We start from the raw sequence: 15211 nt of genomic DNA on the forward strand, positions 1-15211 counted from the left end.
TATCTTAAAGCAAGCAACTAGTGTCGTTATATTTCGTAAATTCTGCTTTCTGGAACTTAGCATCCATTCTACAAATTTTGAACTGAAGTGGAGCTTCTTTCAGGAAGAAGACTTCATTTTATACACCAGTCGGGGCAGAACCGGGGACAAATTTAGGCTGAAGTCCCTTTTAGACTTTAATTTTTTTATATAAAGTCATGATTTTTAGTTAAATCTTCGTAAAAAAATTACTTTAAGCCTAGGCTGGTCTCGAAAAATTATTTTAACTCTGAATTTTTTATGATCATAGTTTCACAGCACACCATAAATTATGTATTTATTTGTGGTCATCGTTGTAATCTTATAGGCATGGTTGATTATGATTTGATTAAATGTATACAACACAGCTTGTTGGGCTGAGTCAGAAATGTCTCTGTCAGTCTGTTTGCCTGTGTGTTATAGTTATAGGTAGATCCACATATGTTCCGACTAATTTATCAGATTACCACTAATTAAATATTTGTTTAGGAAGAACAAGTAGAAGATAATATTAACATAGTATCATAATTAGTGGAGTCTGACAAGTTATGAATTAAAATATGACAAGATGGTTTTGTCTATGTAATAAGAGCCTTGCCTAAACATACAGGTTGTGAGGGAGGCACAGAATCAATAATTGGGATTAAATGCCTTGATGTGTTGATATCCAAACATTAACAACAACATTTCACATTTCAGCCACTAAAACAATGACACCACCATTGCTGAATTTAGAGTTGTTTCGTCAACAGTTAGAAGATAAGCTACATGGAGCCCCCTTACTCTACTTACGTAGTATTTAGTATTTTACCTGTTTGTGTGTGCATATAATTGTATTCAAGCATATTTGAAAACATTAAAATGCACCATGATTAGCATTTTTAAACTATAATTTGGAAGGTCGGTTTAATATATTAAGAAGAGGTGAGCAAGACTACTACCTAACATTTTCTTCTTCCTCCCTCCGAGTCTCTACAACAAGTGATAATGGCAATGAGATGCTCCTCCTCACCTTCGAATTTTATGATCATTCAGAAAAGTATTCAACCGAACAAGCCTTTTAGTAGACTGCTGATGTTTACGAAACCGCAGACTCGGCATCAAACACCCCTGATTCAGATCAAGTCATCCTTCAACAACATAGTTAGTTTCTTCCTCTTTCTTACCATACTCTAGTGTGTGTGCACATGCGCAATTGTGTTGTCGTGTTCTCGATCTCGTCTAACTGCTTTAAGCTAATCAGCTACTGTAACTTTGTAGGTTTTTGAAGATCCTTGCAACGGTATCATTTGCCATACAGATGAAAACGGGGATATGATATGTGAAGGATACGACGAAGGTCCTCGACTAAACCACCAAGATTAGCTTGTAATACTTGCGGGTATGTATTCACACAACACCTTTTAATAAAATAAAAAAAAAAAAACCTGCAAAGCTAAGTGCATTTAAAGCTTCTGCATATTTACCTTAAAATTGTTTGGTTTCCGTTCTACTTACAGTGATACAAAGATCATCGATATGCTACAAAGAAGTTGGCTGAAAGTAGCTGATAAAGAAAGTGTTGCTGCTGCCCAGTATTCCACTCCTATGGATTCACCAAAGCTTTCTGCTAACTAAATTATAGCTACACGTACCTACATTGACAAGCATTAGTTCTTCCCAATGACTTGTATAAATGCAAAACCCTAGCTTATTTGCTTCCACTTCTAAAGCTAGTAAAATAACAGCAAATGTTAAACTGAAAGGATCTTCTTTACACCTCAGTTCTCCATTCAGTAATACGTAGTACATAGAGAATTTGCTATTTTGTAACTATAGAACTGTTGCACTTGTACAAGAAGCATTTTATTAGATCAGAGAATCTGATGAAAGACTTTAGTTTAACTTTTACTAGTACTATCTTGCAACAGTCTGTTGAATTGACCATTAAATCTTTCATACACAGATTAACTAAGTAGCAAGTTCACAATACGTAGAATGTACTTTTACAAAAATGCTACTGCATAGCACCATTATAACCCGTAGCCACAATCGAAATGTTAAATTTAGAAGATAAACAAAATCTTGAGGGGGGTGGGATTGTATATTTATGCCCCAGAGGTTGTCGAGGCTACGAGAACACCTGCACCTTCTAACAAATGGAAATGCTACCTAATAAAAGACGTATGGGGCAAAGAAAAACACAGAAGGGATATTTGAACTGAGGAATAGACAGAATGAACTTCTAAACATATATATTATACACATGAATGTACAAGCACAATATAATCGGCAGCATCAATCGGCATAGGTTGCACCTTGAGTGGTCTCTTCACACAGATCACTCTGGGACCTACTAGGTATGATAGTTGGAGGTGACCATTGATCCGGGACCATCAAAAAATACATGGTCATTGCTTTCCTGAACCTCTTCTTGTATTGTTTAGGTGAAATTACCGTTGGTGAAGCATTCTTCGGTCCACCAAGGATGCCAGAAGTCTTCACCCATGTTTCCAAATGCTTGTCCCATGTGTACTGCCTCATAAAGTCGATGATTCCAAGTACAAGTTCATGTTTCTCTTCATCCACTCCGACGAGCAAAGAATAGTCCATTACATCTATAGACTGCAAAAGAAAGCATTTGATACTGATTTTATGGAAACAGGAATTTACTGTACTAAAAAGGCCAGACAGCATGATTTATTGGGAGATGCCAACACAAAATTTAGAAGCCCAAAACTTGGATTCCTAATAACTATCACATCCGCAAAATGTGATTAATTTTGACATCAAACAGTCTTCATAGTTCAAAATGTAAACTAGCACTCAATTTTTATCAGCTTAAAAATGTGATTTGCTCAGAAGTCATTGTCATGCACTCTTATCCAAATAAAAACAATAGTGCCCATCAAGTTGACTTCACTGTTTTAATAAATCAAACTGCTCTCCTCTCAATATCATTTCAAAGATGTAACACAGCTATAAGTAACATGCCTACATGTCATTTAAACAATAAAAGGTAAATTAACCTATCTCTTTAGTGTATTGATGGCTATAACAGAAGATAAGCATTATAGCTGATATAGTAAAAGCCTGTCAATTTTGACTGAGACACACACACACACACACATTTAGGTTTTCTTAATCATCATCAAACCAATATTTTTTCCTAGACTAGAAACTAACTTAAACTCTATTATGCTGACTTTGATTTTCGATCTACAATCTGATAGTTAAGAAAACAAAGCTTTCTACTACCCGTGCTAACGTATTTCAACATAATAACAGTAACAAGACTAGAGGATGCAGACTTGCGTATGCCCATGCAGGATACGTGATGATGAATGATATGCGATAAACTACATGGTGTTGAGATAGAAAGAAAGCAGAGAGATAGAGAGTTTGTGCAATAACTTACATACAAGGGGGAAGGAGAATAAAGCACAGTTTTGAGAAAGGAAAGCAAGAGTACAAGGTTTCAGAAACAACTAGAGGGAAACCCGACTGGATGCACATAAAATATACTTTTGGGCACTCGCAAGATCCTTTGATTCCTTTCCCTTATATTCATTTTAATAATAAAAAAAACTATAATTACCAAGTTTCATAATAATTGTTATTTGACATAACTGACTAACCTTCTTGTTAATTAGCCATAACCTTGTTGCTTAGACTATGCCTCGGTAGAAAATGATTATTGATTGGAAGAGTTTTTCTAGTTACTGCTTTTCAGTATTTTTACCATGCAAAATCTTTTGAAATAATACTGTGGCTAAAGTTTTATAAATTCTTAGTTTATTGAAAGAGATTTGGCCTACATGAGAACTTAATCGTATTTGCATCACTGGAATGTGTGATAAAGTCGTGCGCCTGCCAATAAAATTTTCATAAAGTACTAGCAATTATATAATTGGAATGCATGATTAAAGCTGCACCTACATCATTTTCATAAAGTATAGGAATTATCTTAAACTTACTGCAAGGAAAGCTGTGTCATTCCAAACAGCTCTTTCCAACAATCTCTTTGCCTTGTTTCCAACAAATATAGGGGATGTTGGCATTGCTTCAATCAAGTTCTGATCTAATAAAACCTTATTACTTCCACTTGAGTCTGGATTGTACCGTGATCTTGTGGATCCTTTGAGATCATACAGCCGTGTCAAACTTCTTCCAAACAAAAGATTCTCCATAACAAGAACATCCATTTTTATTTCCTTCCCTCCTTTGAGGTGCTTTGATGTTACCTTTAGACAGAGGATAAGAAGTTCAGAAGAGATGCAACTCATTGATCATTAATCAGCTGAGCAAAAGACGTGTATATATTATATATATTTGTATGCCTATTTCTGCACAGATGCAACTGTTTAGACTTTAGTTTGACTTCTTTTTAATCTGTGATAGCCTTGAAGACCCTAAACATTTGTTTGTTTCTACTTTAGTGAATGTTCTTCTAGGCGTCTAGCTTTCTTAAGTGGTCAATATTGCCATGTTACAAATTTTAATGACAAGCAAGACCTACCAATTATTGATCTCTACTCGAGGAAGAATGAATTTTCTACATGCAAGATGAGACCTGTAATTTATTTAGAGGAACAAGAAAGTAATTGCAGATATACAACCGTTATATACCCTCCCAATCGACAACTAAAAATAATATCAATCCGATTTTATATATAAATATATATATGACTTCTTAATAAAGAATCTTAGGAGATTGACTACCCTTGAAATCCCAAAGATACAAAAGAAAAATCTAAAGGAACAATCACAGTAGTAGAAAAAACTTAAGTGCTTTATCATTAAATTCAGATAGGTAATTAGCACCTCGGTAACTTGTAATACCTGATATATGCCCAAAACCTTTGCCAGACATGTAGGACTCCTTGTGCCAATTGATTCAGATAGGTACTTGAAATATTCGGGGGCAAACTTTATAAATGATTCCAACTCTGTCTTAGTGACCTGTTTGATTATGAACCTATCATCCAGTGTTTTTGCGAAAAATACATTGCTCTTGCCACCTTGAGCTCCCCACTTTTTGCAACGACTTAATGATTTTACATAATCAATTTCAGATGGACAACATAATTTTCTCAAAGCTTCAAAGCGCTTTGCATAATAACAAGTCACTGTATATTTTACCTTACCAAGAGGCCCATCATCTCCAAAAGAAACTCTAGCATGAAAAGCCTTTGTGTATGACAGTGGATCCAGAACCAGAGAGCTACGGGAGGCATACAAGGATAAAATACCCTCATCTGCAGATCCAAGACTCCTATAAGGTTCCAAGGTTTCATCAGTGGAGTGGAAAGATAGGAAACTTGATGAATGAAAGGAATGCAACTGTGTAGACTCTGCACTATCTTTTGGTCTTTCAAACCCATCAGATAGTTGGACTGCATAATCAGACGAAAGCAGAGCATACGATATGATACTGGTAGGTTCATCATCGTATACGGGGATTACAGTGTCATTAACACCCACAGGCAGAAGCAACCTGGCTCCACCTTGGAGTTCTGATTCACGAAATGATGAGATGTACACAGGATTATACTCGTTCAGTGTACCTAGTTTCTGAGCACTCCCTATGATGTTCTTACTCAATGAACGGTAGAAGTTCACAAACGGCAAACCCAACCAACTGACCGAGTCTTCTGCATTGTCAAGGCCTTTGGTAGATGCCAAAGGAAGCATTCTGGAAGTCCTGGATCCACTTTGATCTTCAGCTTGTTCTTTCAAATTAGACTTTTCTCCCACAGACCTAGCGCCTGAGAAATCTGAACAGTTAGTTGGTGCTCCTATTCCAGGGTGATTTTCACCAATCCATGCTGCGTCAAGAGTATCAGACAGACTTGGTACGATAGAAACCTGCCCAAAGAACATGTCTCTACTAACAGCTGAACTAGTTTCTAATGAATTGGAGTCATCAAAAAGATTTGTACGAGAAGAGAACATAGCCTCGCTTTCTTTTTCCTGCCTTAAATCTAGACACTTGTCACTTCCTTGTTTGTCTAGATCTGTCTCTTGACAGGTTACATATCTGCCTTCCTGATTATTAATTTGATCTAGTTTCGAGTCCAAAAGGTTTGACTCACAGTCAACTGAACTCTTGTGTGAGGTCACAGGTTTATTCATATCTGCAAGATTCTCATTAACAGATAAAAATTTCTCCATATCTTCTGGGGTGGAGTCGGACAAATCATTTTGAAAAGTCTTGGCATCTAAACCAGCTGCATAAACCAACCGATGGTCCCACATATAAGATTGAAAAAGTAATTGCCTCTGCAAACGATTAATCTCAAATATATCAATGGCAGGTTGCCCTTTTTGTGAATTCTTGTCCGTAAACTTCTGAATAATTTCCTACAAATAATATTCAGCGATTGATCAGTATAAACGAACAGAAAAACGCATTAAATATATGTACATTAAGGATAAGCAAGTCTTTAAAATTATTCAGAGGCCAGTTTTGAAAGCTGCTTATGGACATCCCAAATTGCATAACCATCAACTGGTCCATATCCCTTCACATAAAAGATAAGGACAGCATTCTTAACAATTAAATTTTTTAAAACAGAGTGGCACATGTTTTCATGCCAAGAATAAGGAACATTAACAACTACCTAAATACCATGCTTTAAAACACATAGCTATGCCAAGATAACATTCTATTGTAACGTAAGATCAAATATGCACTGTAAATAAGGATATAAACGAACTTCTCAGTTATTATTAAGCACTTGAGCACCTGCACTAAATTCATTAGTTTTTTTACTCCATAAGGCATCTGCTAAAAGTACATGAACAAGGCAGCAACATTCATAAAAAATCATAAATGTCAGTTGAACACCTCACCTCAAATTCAGATTTCTCTTTCTGCACCATTCCTTCTAGATCTACTAAGCAGCGCCTAAATTCATGATTTCTCATGCTGCTAATAAGTGAACCTGTGCCAGGTCTTCTTTCCACGATCTGACGAAGGGAATTAAGTACTTCAGAAAACAAGAGCTCAGCCCGATCAATCACCTGTTTTAGTTACATGATTGAACAGATTACATTCCTGGTAAGATCAAAAGGAAACATAAAAATATTCAGAGGTGGTATGATTCTACCTCGTTGAGCTCTCTTTGTATCCAATAGTGATTATCAAAATTAAAGTCAAGTTTAGAAGGGGGGAGGTAAACTGAGTGAACATCGATTGATGCATAACGAAAGCAAGCAACCATATTCACAAATCTGCATGTATAAAAAGAACTGTCAGCAACTGAGAGTTCTTCATACATGCAACTAGAAACAAATGGCATAAACAAGAATAATAGGCAACAGTAATTATTTATATGGGAAGCAAAAAAAATAACTAATTTACAGAGAAAAATAAAAGCATGTATATCGAGAACTGATTTCTAAATAAAAAAATTTAAAAATAGAATGTATTTTCAACATCACGTTACAGCAAATATGTTATCATTGTTATATAAACATAAATATAATAGAAATCCCTTGCAAAGAAAAAAAAACGAATTTGTTTTTTTGATTATAGAGGGTTTTAATCTCCAAGTTTCTTATATACCCTTCGGCCTTAACAGATATTGTAAAGTCATTTTTTACAACGTAATGAAACTGAAGGTATACCAAAGTTGTTTATGTAAGATGCATAAAAATTCATTAATTACTTATTTTCGGCCTTAAATCTAGAACCTGCCATCAACTATACAAGTAGCACAATTCTTTATATTTTAATCCTCCGTAGGCAACGTACCCATAGAATCGAAGGCAGTCACGATGTAAAGAATGGCCACAACTAGCTACTCTACTAGCAGCTGCATGATTAGAAAAACTTAGCTCCAAAAACTTCCCAAAAGACAAACCCCAAGCAGCATCAGACATCACTATTCTTGGAGTTGCTGGAGGGAAACCATTAGTCCGTGGGCACCTTAAGCATCTATGCCACATCCAGATCTTTCCCTCCTTTTCGCCTGGTAAAGGAAATTCTGGCAACTTCTTCACAGAAATGGTGAGAGTGCCTTGCCTATGAGTATAACAATGAACATGTGCTTCTGAAGGCATCTCGCACGAACCGCATCTGTAACTCTGACAAACAAGTAAGATTTCGTCAATAACGATTTTAACCAATCAGATCTTACGACAAGAACATAAATGATAAAACTGCATGCATGCGGAATGTCTAAACATGTAGAAGCTGAAGAAGAGAAATAACCTGGTCAAACAGATTGTCCCTGAGAAAGCGCCCCAGAGGCTTATCAAAGTTTCCATAGTATTTGATTCGAAATAGATGAGACCTTTCACAAACAGTTCCCTTCCACACACATCGGGATGATAATGAAACCAAAATGCTTTGATGGTCAGAAGGTGAGGCCGGAAACTCTTCTTTTAAAGAATTTTGTTCCTCGAGAACATTTTTAACATCTTGCTGAAGAGGAAATGGATTTTGATTTTCAACTACAACATTGCTTTCACTCGGAGATTCATTGACCTCAAAACTGTGTTTTACTGCTTCTGGTAAAGGGAAACAGTTATCGGGATGACAATCCCCTACAATGAATGGATCACTGTTAGCTACAGATGGTTTTCCATCAGTAGACAATTTTAGATCCATGTTTTTATTCTCCACTGATGCATGGGATATATATGGATCACAAGCAACGGAATTTGTAACCACGGGAGCACAAGAGATGGACAGGAGAGAAGCAGCAGTGGTAGCATTATCTAAAGTTAAGCTTGTGTTTTGCGAGCTTTGATCATTTAAAACAGTTAGCATAGTACTTTGTGAAACCAGACTGGAGTTAGGAACACTATTTGACCTCTGTGGTGCTTCACATAATTGCGATTCCTGAGTTTTGCCATTAGAAAAGACAGCAAAACCAGGAATAGTTGAGATAGACCTGTCCACAGTTGATGGTTTATCTGGAAGCGCAACAGTTAATGGAGAATTCAGAGGAAGTTCAGGTAAGGAGGCCCCTTCATCAGCAAGAAAAGATGTTTCTAAAGCCAAGTGATACGCTGCAAAAACTCCATACTGGACCACATGTTTGACTTTCTTCAACTCATCCACACTAGCACCTCTTAGTAATATCTGAAAGGAAAAACAAAATGTAAAGAAACTCCACTGTAAATTATCAAGTCTGTTCAATCAAAGGCCAAAAACACTCGATAATATATTTAGAATTACCAACTAGATTTTTATTAATATAAAATGTTAGATTAAACATCAATCTACCAGTTTTACTCACTACCTAAGATAGTTTTTCATCTTTAATAGACCACAAAATGCATAAGCACATAAGTGCAGCCTCAAGTATTTTCACTAAAACAACAGTGACTACAAAATACTTAAAAAATTAGTGCATCCTCAAGTATATTCACAGAAACAACAGTGACTATTCCAAGACCTTCTAAATCATATACAACCAATCCAACTTTCAACTCTATGGCACTAAGCTAAAAATAATTCCTTATTATAGATTCAGTTGTTTAAAACTCACAGTGCAACCGAAAGGCTTTGGACATCCTTCAAAATACATCAATGTCTTCACCGACTTTTTCCCACTCTGCTCTGCAGTACCATGCTCTTCCAGAAACTTATCAACGTGAAAATCATCACAGTATCCCAGATTTAGTGATGAGAGATGATCGATTGATGGTACTATCTGACCCCCTGTGCAACGTGCTATACGTTCCAGAAGCGGCCTTTTAACATTAAGAACAACAGATATGTTTTTCTCAAGAAGATATTCTTGTGCATATCTTGTAACTGATTTTTCAACCAAGAGAACATCAGGTTTGTGCGCATCTATCTTTGCAACAGCCATCTTTAGATGATCTTTTTCCTATACAAAAATATCATACCATAACACATCAGCACAGCTAGAACTTAAAAATTAGAATGCAACCAAGAAAATTTAAGAAACTGCAGAAGTTGTGATTGCAAACCTGCTGCAACAGGGTCTCAAAGCTCGACAATAGGTTAGGAACACGCTGATACTCTAAAGCCCCGCCGAGAATCAGCAATCGAGGTTTCTCTATTTTTGATGTCATCCTTCGGTTGGCAACATTTTTCTTACAAACTACTCCCTTTACGACCATACTAAAACAAAAAAGAAACAAAAGTTTCGTGAAGATAAGTTCAACATAGAATATGGTAAAGAACAACTGGAATTGCCTAGTTCTAAATTAAACAATGTCAACTCCAAAGGCCTTCTAAGAATACAGAACCAGTTAATTGAAAATTTTCAACCAGCTACATATTTAAATAAATGGTACTTTTAGAACTAAAGAAGACTATTTAGGATTGTAGAAGTTCCACTATCACGGTAAACAGAATGAAAAGCCCGCCCTTACAAACAAAAATGAAAAGCCCTTGACTGTGACACACTTGTGTAAACATGGGGACATAATATTACAATTCCAGTAAAAAAATGTCATCAATAAGAAAATATTGTAATTCAATAAACCAAAAGCAAAAAAAATTGAATAGTTTTCTAAAATGAAGCATTCACTCGTAAATGCTTTTGGTTGTACTGTACAATAGCTGCAGCTTTCATCAAATTCATATTCACCTTCAGCTCAAAATATTCTAGTCAGTTTTTGGGATCCAAAGCATGTGGTCATTGAAAACCTATAAAATCAAAGAAGTTGACATATTGCAACCCTGCAAATGGTCTACCCTTATAAATTACACAAGCCATTTTGTATCCCACCACCAATGCTATAGGCTTGCAGCCTCTGTTGTTACTTAATTTAAGAAAACTAGTATTTAAGTTGATGACAATACCTTTCATATCGATACCCAGAAGCCAAACACTTTATCTTTACGTACCCTCCTGGGTCCATTCCAGCACTTTTACTCATGTCAGGCTTTAAAATTGAGGCAGCCTCCCATGAAAGTGACGAAATGATTTCCAGCCAATTATCCCTTTCATCTACCTCGCCCATAGGAAGATTCTCAACCTGCAAAAGCTGAAGTACTAAGGCCCTAAAGTGCCCATCAACAACATTTTTCATGACCTTTCTGTGCTCTTCATTTGATTTTTGTCTGTTTCGATACTCCCCACTTCCAAAGCTATTAGAAGGACGCAAATATCCCCACTCTCCCGTAGCATCCCCTCCACCATCGTCATCATCATATAGAAAAGCTTCCTTCTCGTCCTCTTCATCTTCTGGTTCAGGAGGTAGCCAAAGAACTCCATTATTCTCGAAATCAACTGGTTCATATTCCACACTTTCAGTAGCATATAATGAGGAAGATGCCTCACATCCATCAGCATTATCATGTTCGCCTCTTTTTACTAGTTGTGCTCCCTCAGAATCCTGGGAATTAGAACTATTGTGTACAGAAAAGTGGCTAATAGATTTGGTTTTGGTAGCCTCTCCATCTGGATGAACTTTGTTGGATCTAAAGTTACTGCCAACATCATCAAACTGAATTTGACTATAATATTCACTGACACTTGGAAAATCCCCTGTTTTGGTGCCTTGCGGGTAATCTCCATTTTCTGCATGATTGTCTTCATCACTCCTGATAACAAATAAAATTAGTGCAAAGCTATTGTTGACAAAATATGCATAACTACATTGAAGTCCTGCGATGCAGTGATATGCTTCACTACAAACATAAGGTTTATGCCTTATGGCACAAGAGCATTAAGTCTGTACCAACACTCCACAGCACCAAACCAATTTCACTAATCTAATCCTCCTTACAAAAAAATTTATTAATAAGAAATTTGCAAGGGTGTCGAATCGAAAATGAAAAGTAATTAAAGAGAGGGGAAGTCAAAATTATATACTTTCCCCCACATTAAAGTGAGTAAGATATATTCCAGGTGATAAATTAGATACCCTTTAAAGTAAGATGCACGCAGATTCTAAATAACCTCTGAAAGATTTTACGTCGACTCTGCAAGGATCCGCATAGAATAGAAAATCGACAACTCCCTCCGTCCCATTCATTTTGACCACATTTCCTATTTTACTCGTCCCCAAATGTTTGTATATTTTCCACAAATTATGTTTAGTTCTTTCTAAACTAAATAGATAAAAACTATCTAATAACATATATAAATCTTTTCCACTTCTGTTCATCATCAAGAACAATAATAAGAATACGATACCCAATGTGTTTCACAACCGCATAATGGAGAAAAGCCATAGATCGCAACCCATAAGAAACAATATTTCAACAGTATCTCAAAATTAAGTTTAAATAATATGTGTTGATTACATCATTATAAAAAGAGAATAGAATACCTAATTACCTAATGAACAACGACCCGACAACAATTGAGCTTATTACATAATCTACTATAATATAAACTACTAGCCCCGCATAACAAAACATATGTAAATACAGTAATTTCTCGACTACATATATAAACTATTTACTAATGAAAATTAAAGACTCCTTTTACTTTCCTTCCGTTCCTCATCACTCAAATGCAACAATTATTAATTTGTGGAATAGTAAATAAGGTAAGCACGTTTATTAGTTGGATTATGTGGCAGAAAAAATTTGGCAAGCACATGTATTACAATTTTTCAACAATTTATGATTTTGATATGATAAAACAGTAATCTTACGATTTATGAGTAAAGGATGATGGTGGGATCATTGGACATTTTAGCAACTTCTAAAAGATCCAAGAAAACGTTATCATCTTCATCTGGGAACCTGAATCCGACATCCCTGTCTACTGGCCCAAAAGCAAATAATTCAACTAGGTAAATGGCAGTACTTGTGACTCCAATCATACTGAAGCACAAACAATAGATCCCCTTATGAGTAATGACCACTTGCCTATGGATAACATATATTTTCTACATCGAACCATCTCTTTCTAACTTCACACATAGTTACGCATGTGAGCCATAAGACGAAATCTATTAAATTAAGGTAGTTGCTTAAGGAGGCATAAGATTATACAATTATGCTGCTGGCGAGACTAATGAAGTGTAAAGTAATATGTGCATGGTGAGACAAACTGTAATTCAAACCTGTTAATGCAGTACTCTAATGGTTTTGGCAACGATTCACTTGCATCTGTGGGACAATTACTGGTCCTACTTGGTGATAATACACCTGCAGCTTCAGCAGTTTTTTCCATCTCTGCTGATTTATGCATACTGATTCCAGAAGGCCAGGTATTTAATATGTAAGAGTCAACAGATTTACTTGGTGATACAATTGTAGTGTTGCTACTGCCAACAGTTCGATTAGATTTAGTGCTAATGAAACTCGTAGCTGACGGTGAAGAGGCAAGATCCAGGCTGGTGACCTGGATCTCATCGTTAACAGTAGCAGTTAAACCTTGCTCCCATTGCTTGAAACAGTAATTGCAGACTCTGATCTTATCCCACTCTTCAGTAGAAGTTTTCGTTTCGCTAGATACTGAAGGAACCCAATTTTGAGTACACCCGCCACAGAAAACCCGGCCGCAAAGTCGACAGTGGTGCCTTCTATTAAACAACGTAAACTGATTGTCACAGTCGTAGCAGACCCTACAAATATGATCGGGCATCCAAAAGTCCCTTGACACATTAGTTGGTTCGGACCCCCAAGTGATCCACGATTTGCATAAGCCTAAAATATCACAAAACCAGTTGTCCGATGCATCCATGGACGTATAATACTGTTTTCTCGCTCATTGTGAAATTCTCATCTGACAAGTGCCGTATCCAGTCCAATTCCCTTAACAGATTTGATCAAAATGTTTAAATTAAGAAATAAAGCAAATCGACTATACACACAAGCATATCTAACACTCATTCCAAACCGTTTGATAAAAGCTACAATTGAGTTACGAATCATAATTCCACAGATAGCATTTAAAAAATTCTTAAATCAGAAAATAATCTAAATCCAGCAAAATTACCAATATCCAGAAACCGCCACGCACATAAATCTATTTATTCCAAAGAAAAACATTGATATATCGCCCAGCTTTGCATTTATACACTAAATGAACATCTAACAAGTGTCGTATCCAGTCTAATCCCTAAACGGATTTGATCGAATCAAGAAATAAAGCAATTTAGTTATAGGCACAACTACAGACAACACTAATAACCAAATCATAAAATAGAAGTTACAATTAAGCAGTACAAACTATCATCAACCGAAACAGTAGTGATTACGATGCTTACGATAATTAATTCCACAGATAAACATAACAAAATTCTCCAATTCACGTCATAATCTAATTCAAACAATACAATCAATATCGAAAAACTGTACTCATACACACTCTGATCCTAATGAGTCCTTTTCCTCAATTTATAAAACCTAATTGAAGCAAAACTAATAACAACTAACATCGATAAATTAAAAAAAAATGATTAATAAAATAAATTAAAACAAACATGAAGCTGTGTAGCTTAAAACTAAAATAAACAAGATCGGATGTGGCACAAGTTCCAATAGATTCGTGGCACGGAAATACCTGTATGTATGTATGTATTGTATGTATATGTGAATCAAGGAGAGATTAAACGCATGCAAGCTTGGCGCATCAATGGAATCATACAAGTCCTCTTTGTTTTTATATAGTTGTAGCAGAGACGTAAGAAGTTTTGGGAGATTTTTATACGCGTTTTAATATTTAATATTGAAATAAGATGAAATAACTTTTCAAGTGATAACGGCGACACTGTCATCCGCCAGTAGTATTTTGTTTGCATCCCGATCACAATAACAAATTCTATGCGTCATAAATAGCTGCATCTTCCATTTTTCCAATTTTCTTTTAAAATTTTAGGATAAGTTGGCTTTTGTTTCAAAAAATGGATAAGTTGGTTCTTCAATTAAGGAAGGAAGAATAAATTGTCTGATTTTATTATATATTTTTCTGAATTAAATAGTATAATACGTATAACTTTACAAACAAATACTCATCGTTCCTAATTATATATTTTTTTATCGTATACAACACGTAGCCGCTGACCTCGAGTGTGTATTGGGTAAACGATAAATTCTAACTCAGCAGGCATAATCGAACCTCTAGCCAAAAAGATAGTTATCTCGTCTTTAACTAACCACCAACTCTTACAGACAATTATATGTTAATTTTGATATATTACGAGTCAAAATAATCACTTTTTTATTTAACCGTAAAAATTAACGATTAATTATTTTTTAAAATCTGAAAGTTAAATTTTAAAATAGGCTAAGTATCATTTCTAATGATATAATTTTTGTAAA

The 15211-nt window shown here is 35.6% G+C and overlaps 1 protein-coding gene and 1 long non-coding RNA gene across 3 annotated transcripts; one reads left to right on the top strand and one right to left on the bottom strand.

Annotated features, from left to right (window-relative positions):
* The first annotated feature begins 665 nt into the window (after positions 1-665).
* On the top strand, positions 666-1776 carry LOC141664342 (uncharacterized). The gene is made up of 3 exons (XR_012551967.1): positions 666-1161; positions 1279-1399; positions 1518-1776. It is a non-coding gene; the product is annotated as an uncharacterized LOC141664342 (long non-coding RNA).
* A 154-nt stretch (positions 1777-1930) lies between these two features.
* LOC141664341 (1-phosphatidylinositol-3-phosphate 5-kinase FAB1B) lies at positions 1931-14682 on the bottom strand. Of its 2 annotated transcripts, none has more exons than XM_074470269.1 (12): positions 14454-14682; positions 13009-13702; positions 10790-11533; positions 9949-10102; positions 9501-9845; positions 8216-9091; positions 7757-8088; positions 7110-7233; positions 6853-7023; positions 4840-6360; positions 3975-4241; positions 1931-2622 (listed from the first exon to the last, which is right to left on the bottom strand). In XM_074470269.1, the coding sequence occupies exons 2-12, from the start codon at positions 13629-13631 to the stop codon at positions 2296-2298; spliced, it is 5484 nt and encodes a 1827-aa protein (XP_074326370.1). In that variant the 5' UTR covers positions 13632-13702; positions 14454-14682; the 3' UTR covers positions 1931-2295. The 2 variants fall into 2 exon arrangements, with proteins under 2 accessions (XP_074326370.1, XP_074326372.1); XM_074470271.1 differs by lacking the exon at positions 14454-14682 and adding an exon at positions 12595-12704 and having other exon boundaries at positions 13009-13138.
* Between the last annotated feature and the right edge of the window lie 529 nt (positions 14683-15211).

This window comes from Apium graveolens, chromosome 6 (genome assembly GCF_009905375.1).
Source record: "Apium graveolens cultivar Ventura chromosome 6, ASM990537v1, whole genome shotgun sequence".
NCBI classification, from domain to species: Eukaryota; Viridiplantae; Streptophyta; class Magnoliopsida; order Apiales; family Apiaceae; genus Apium; species Apium graveolens.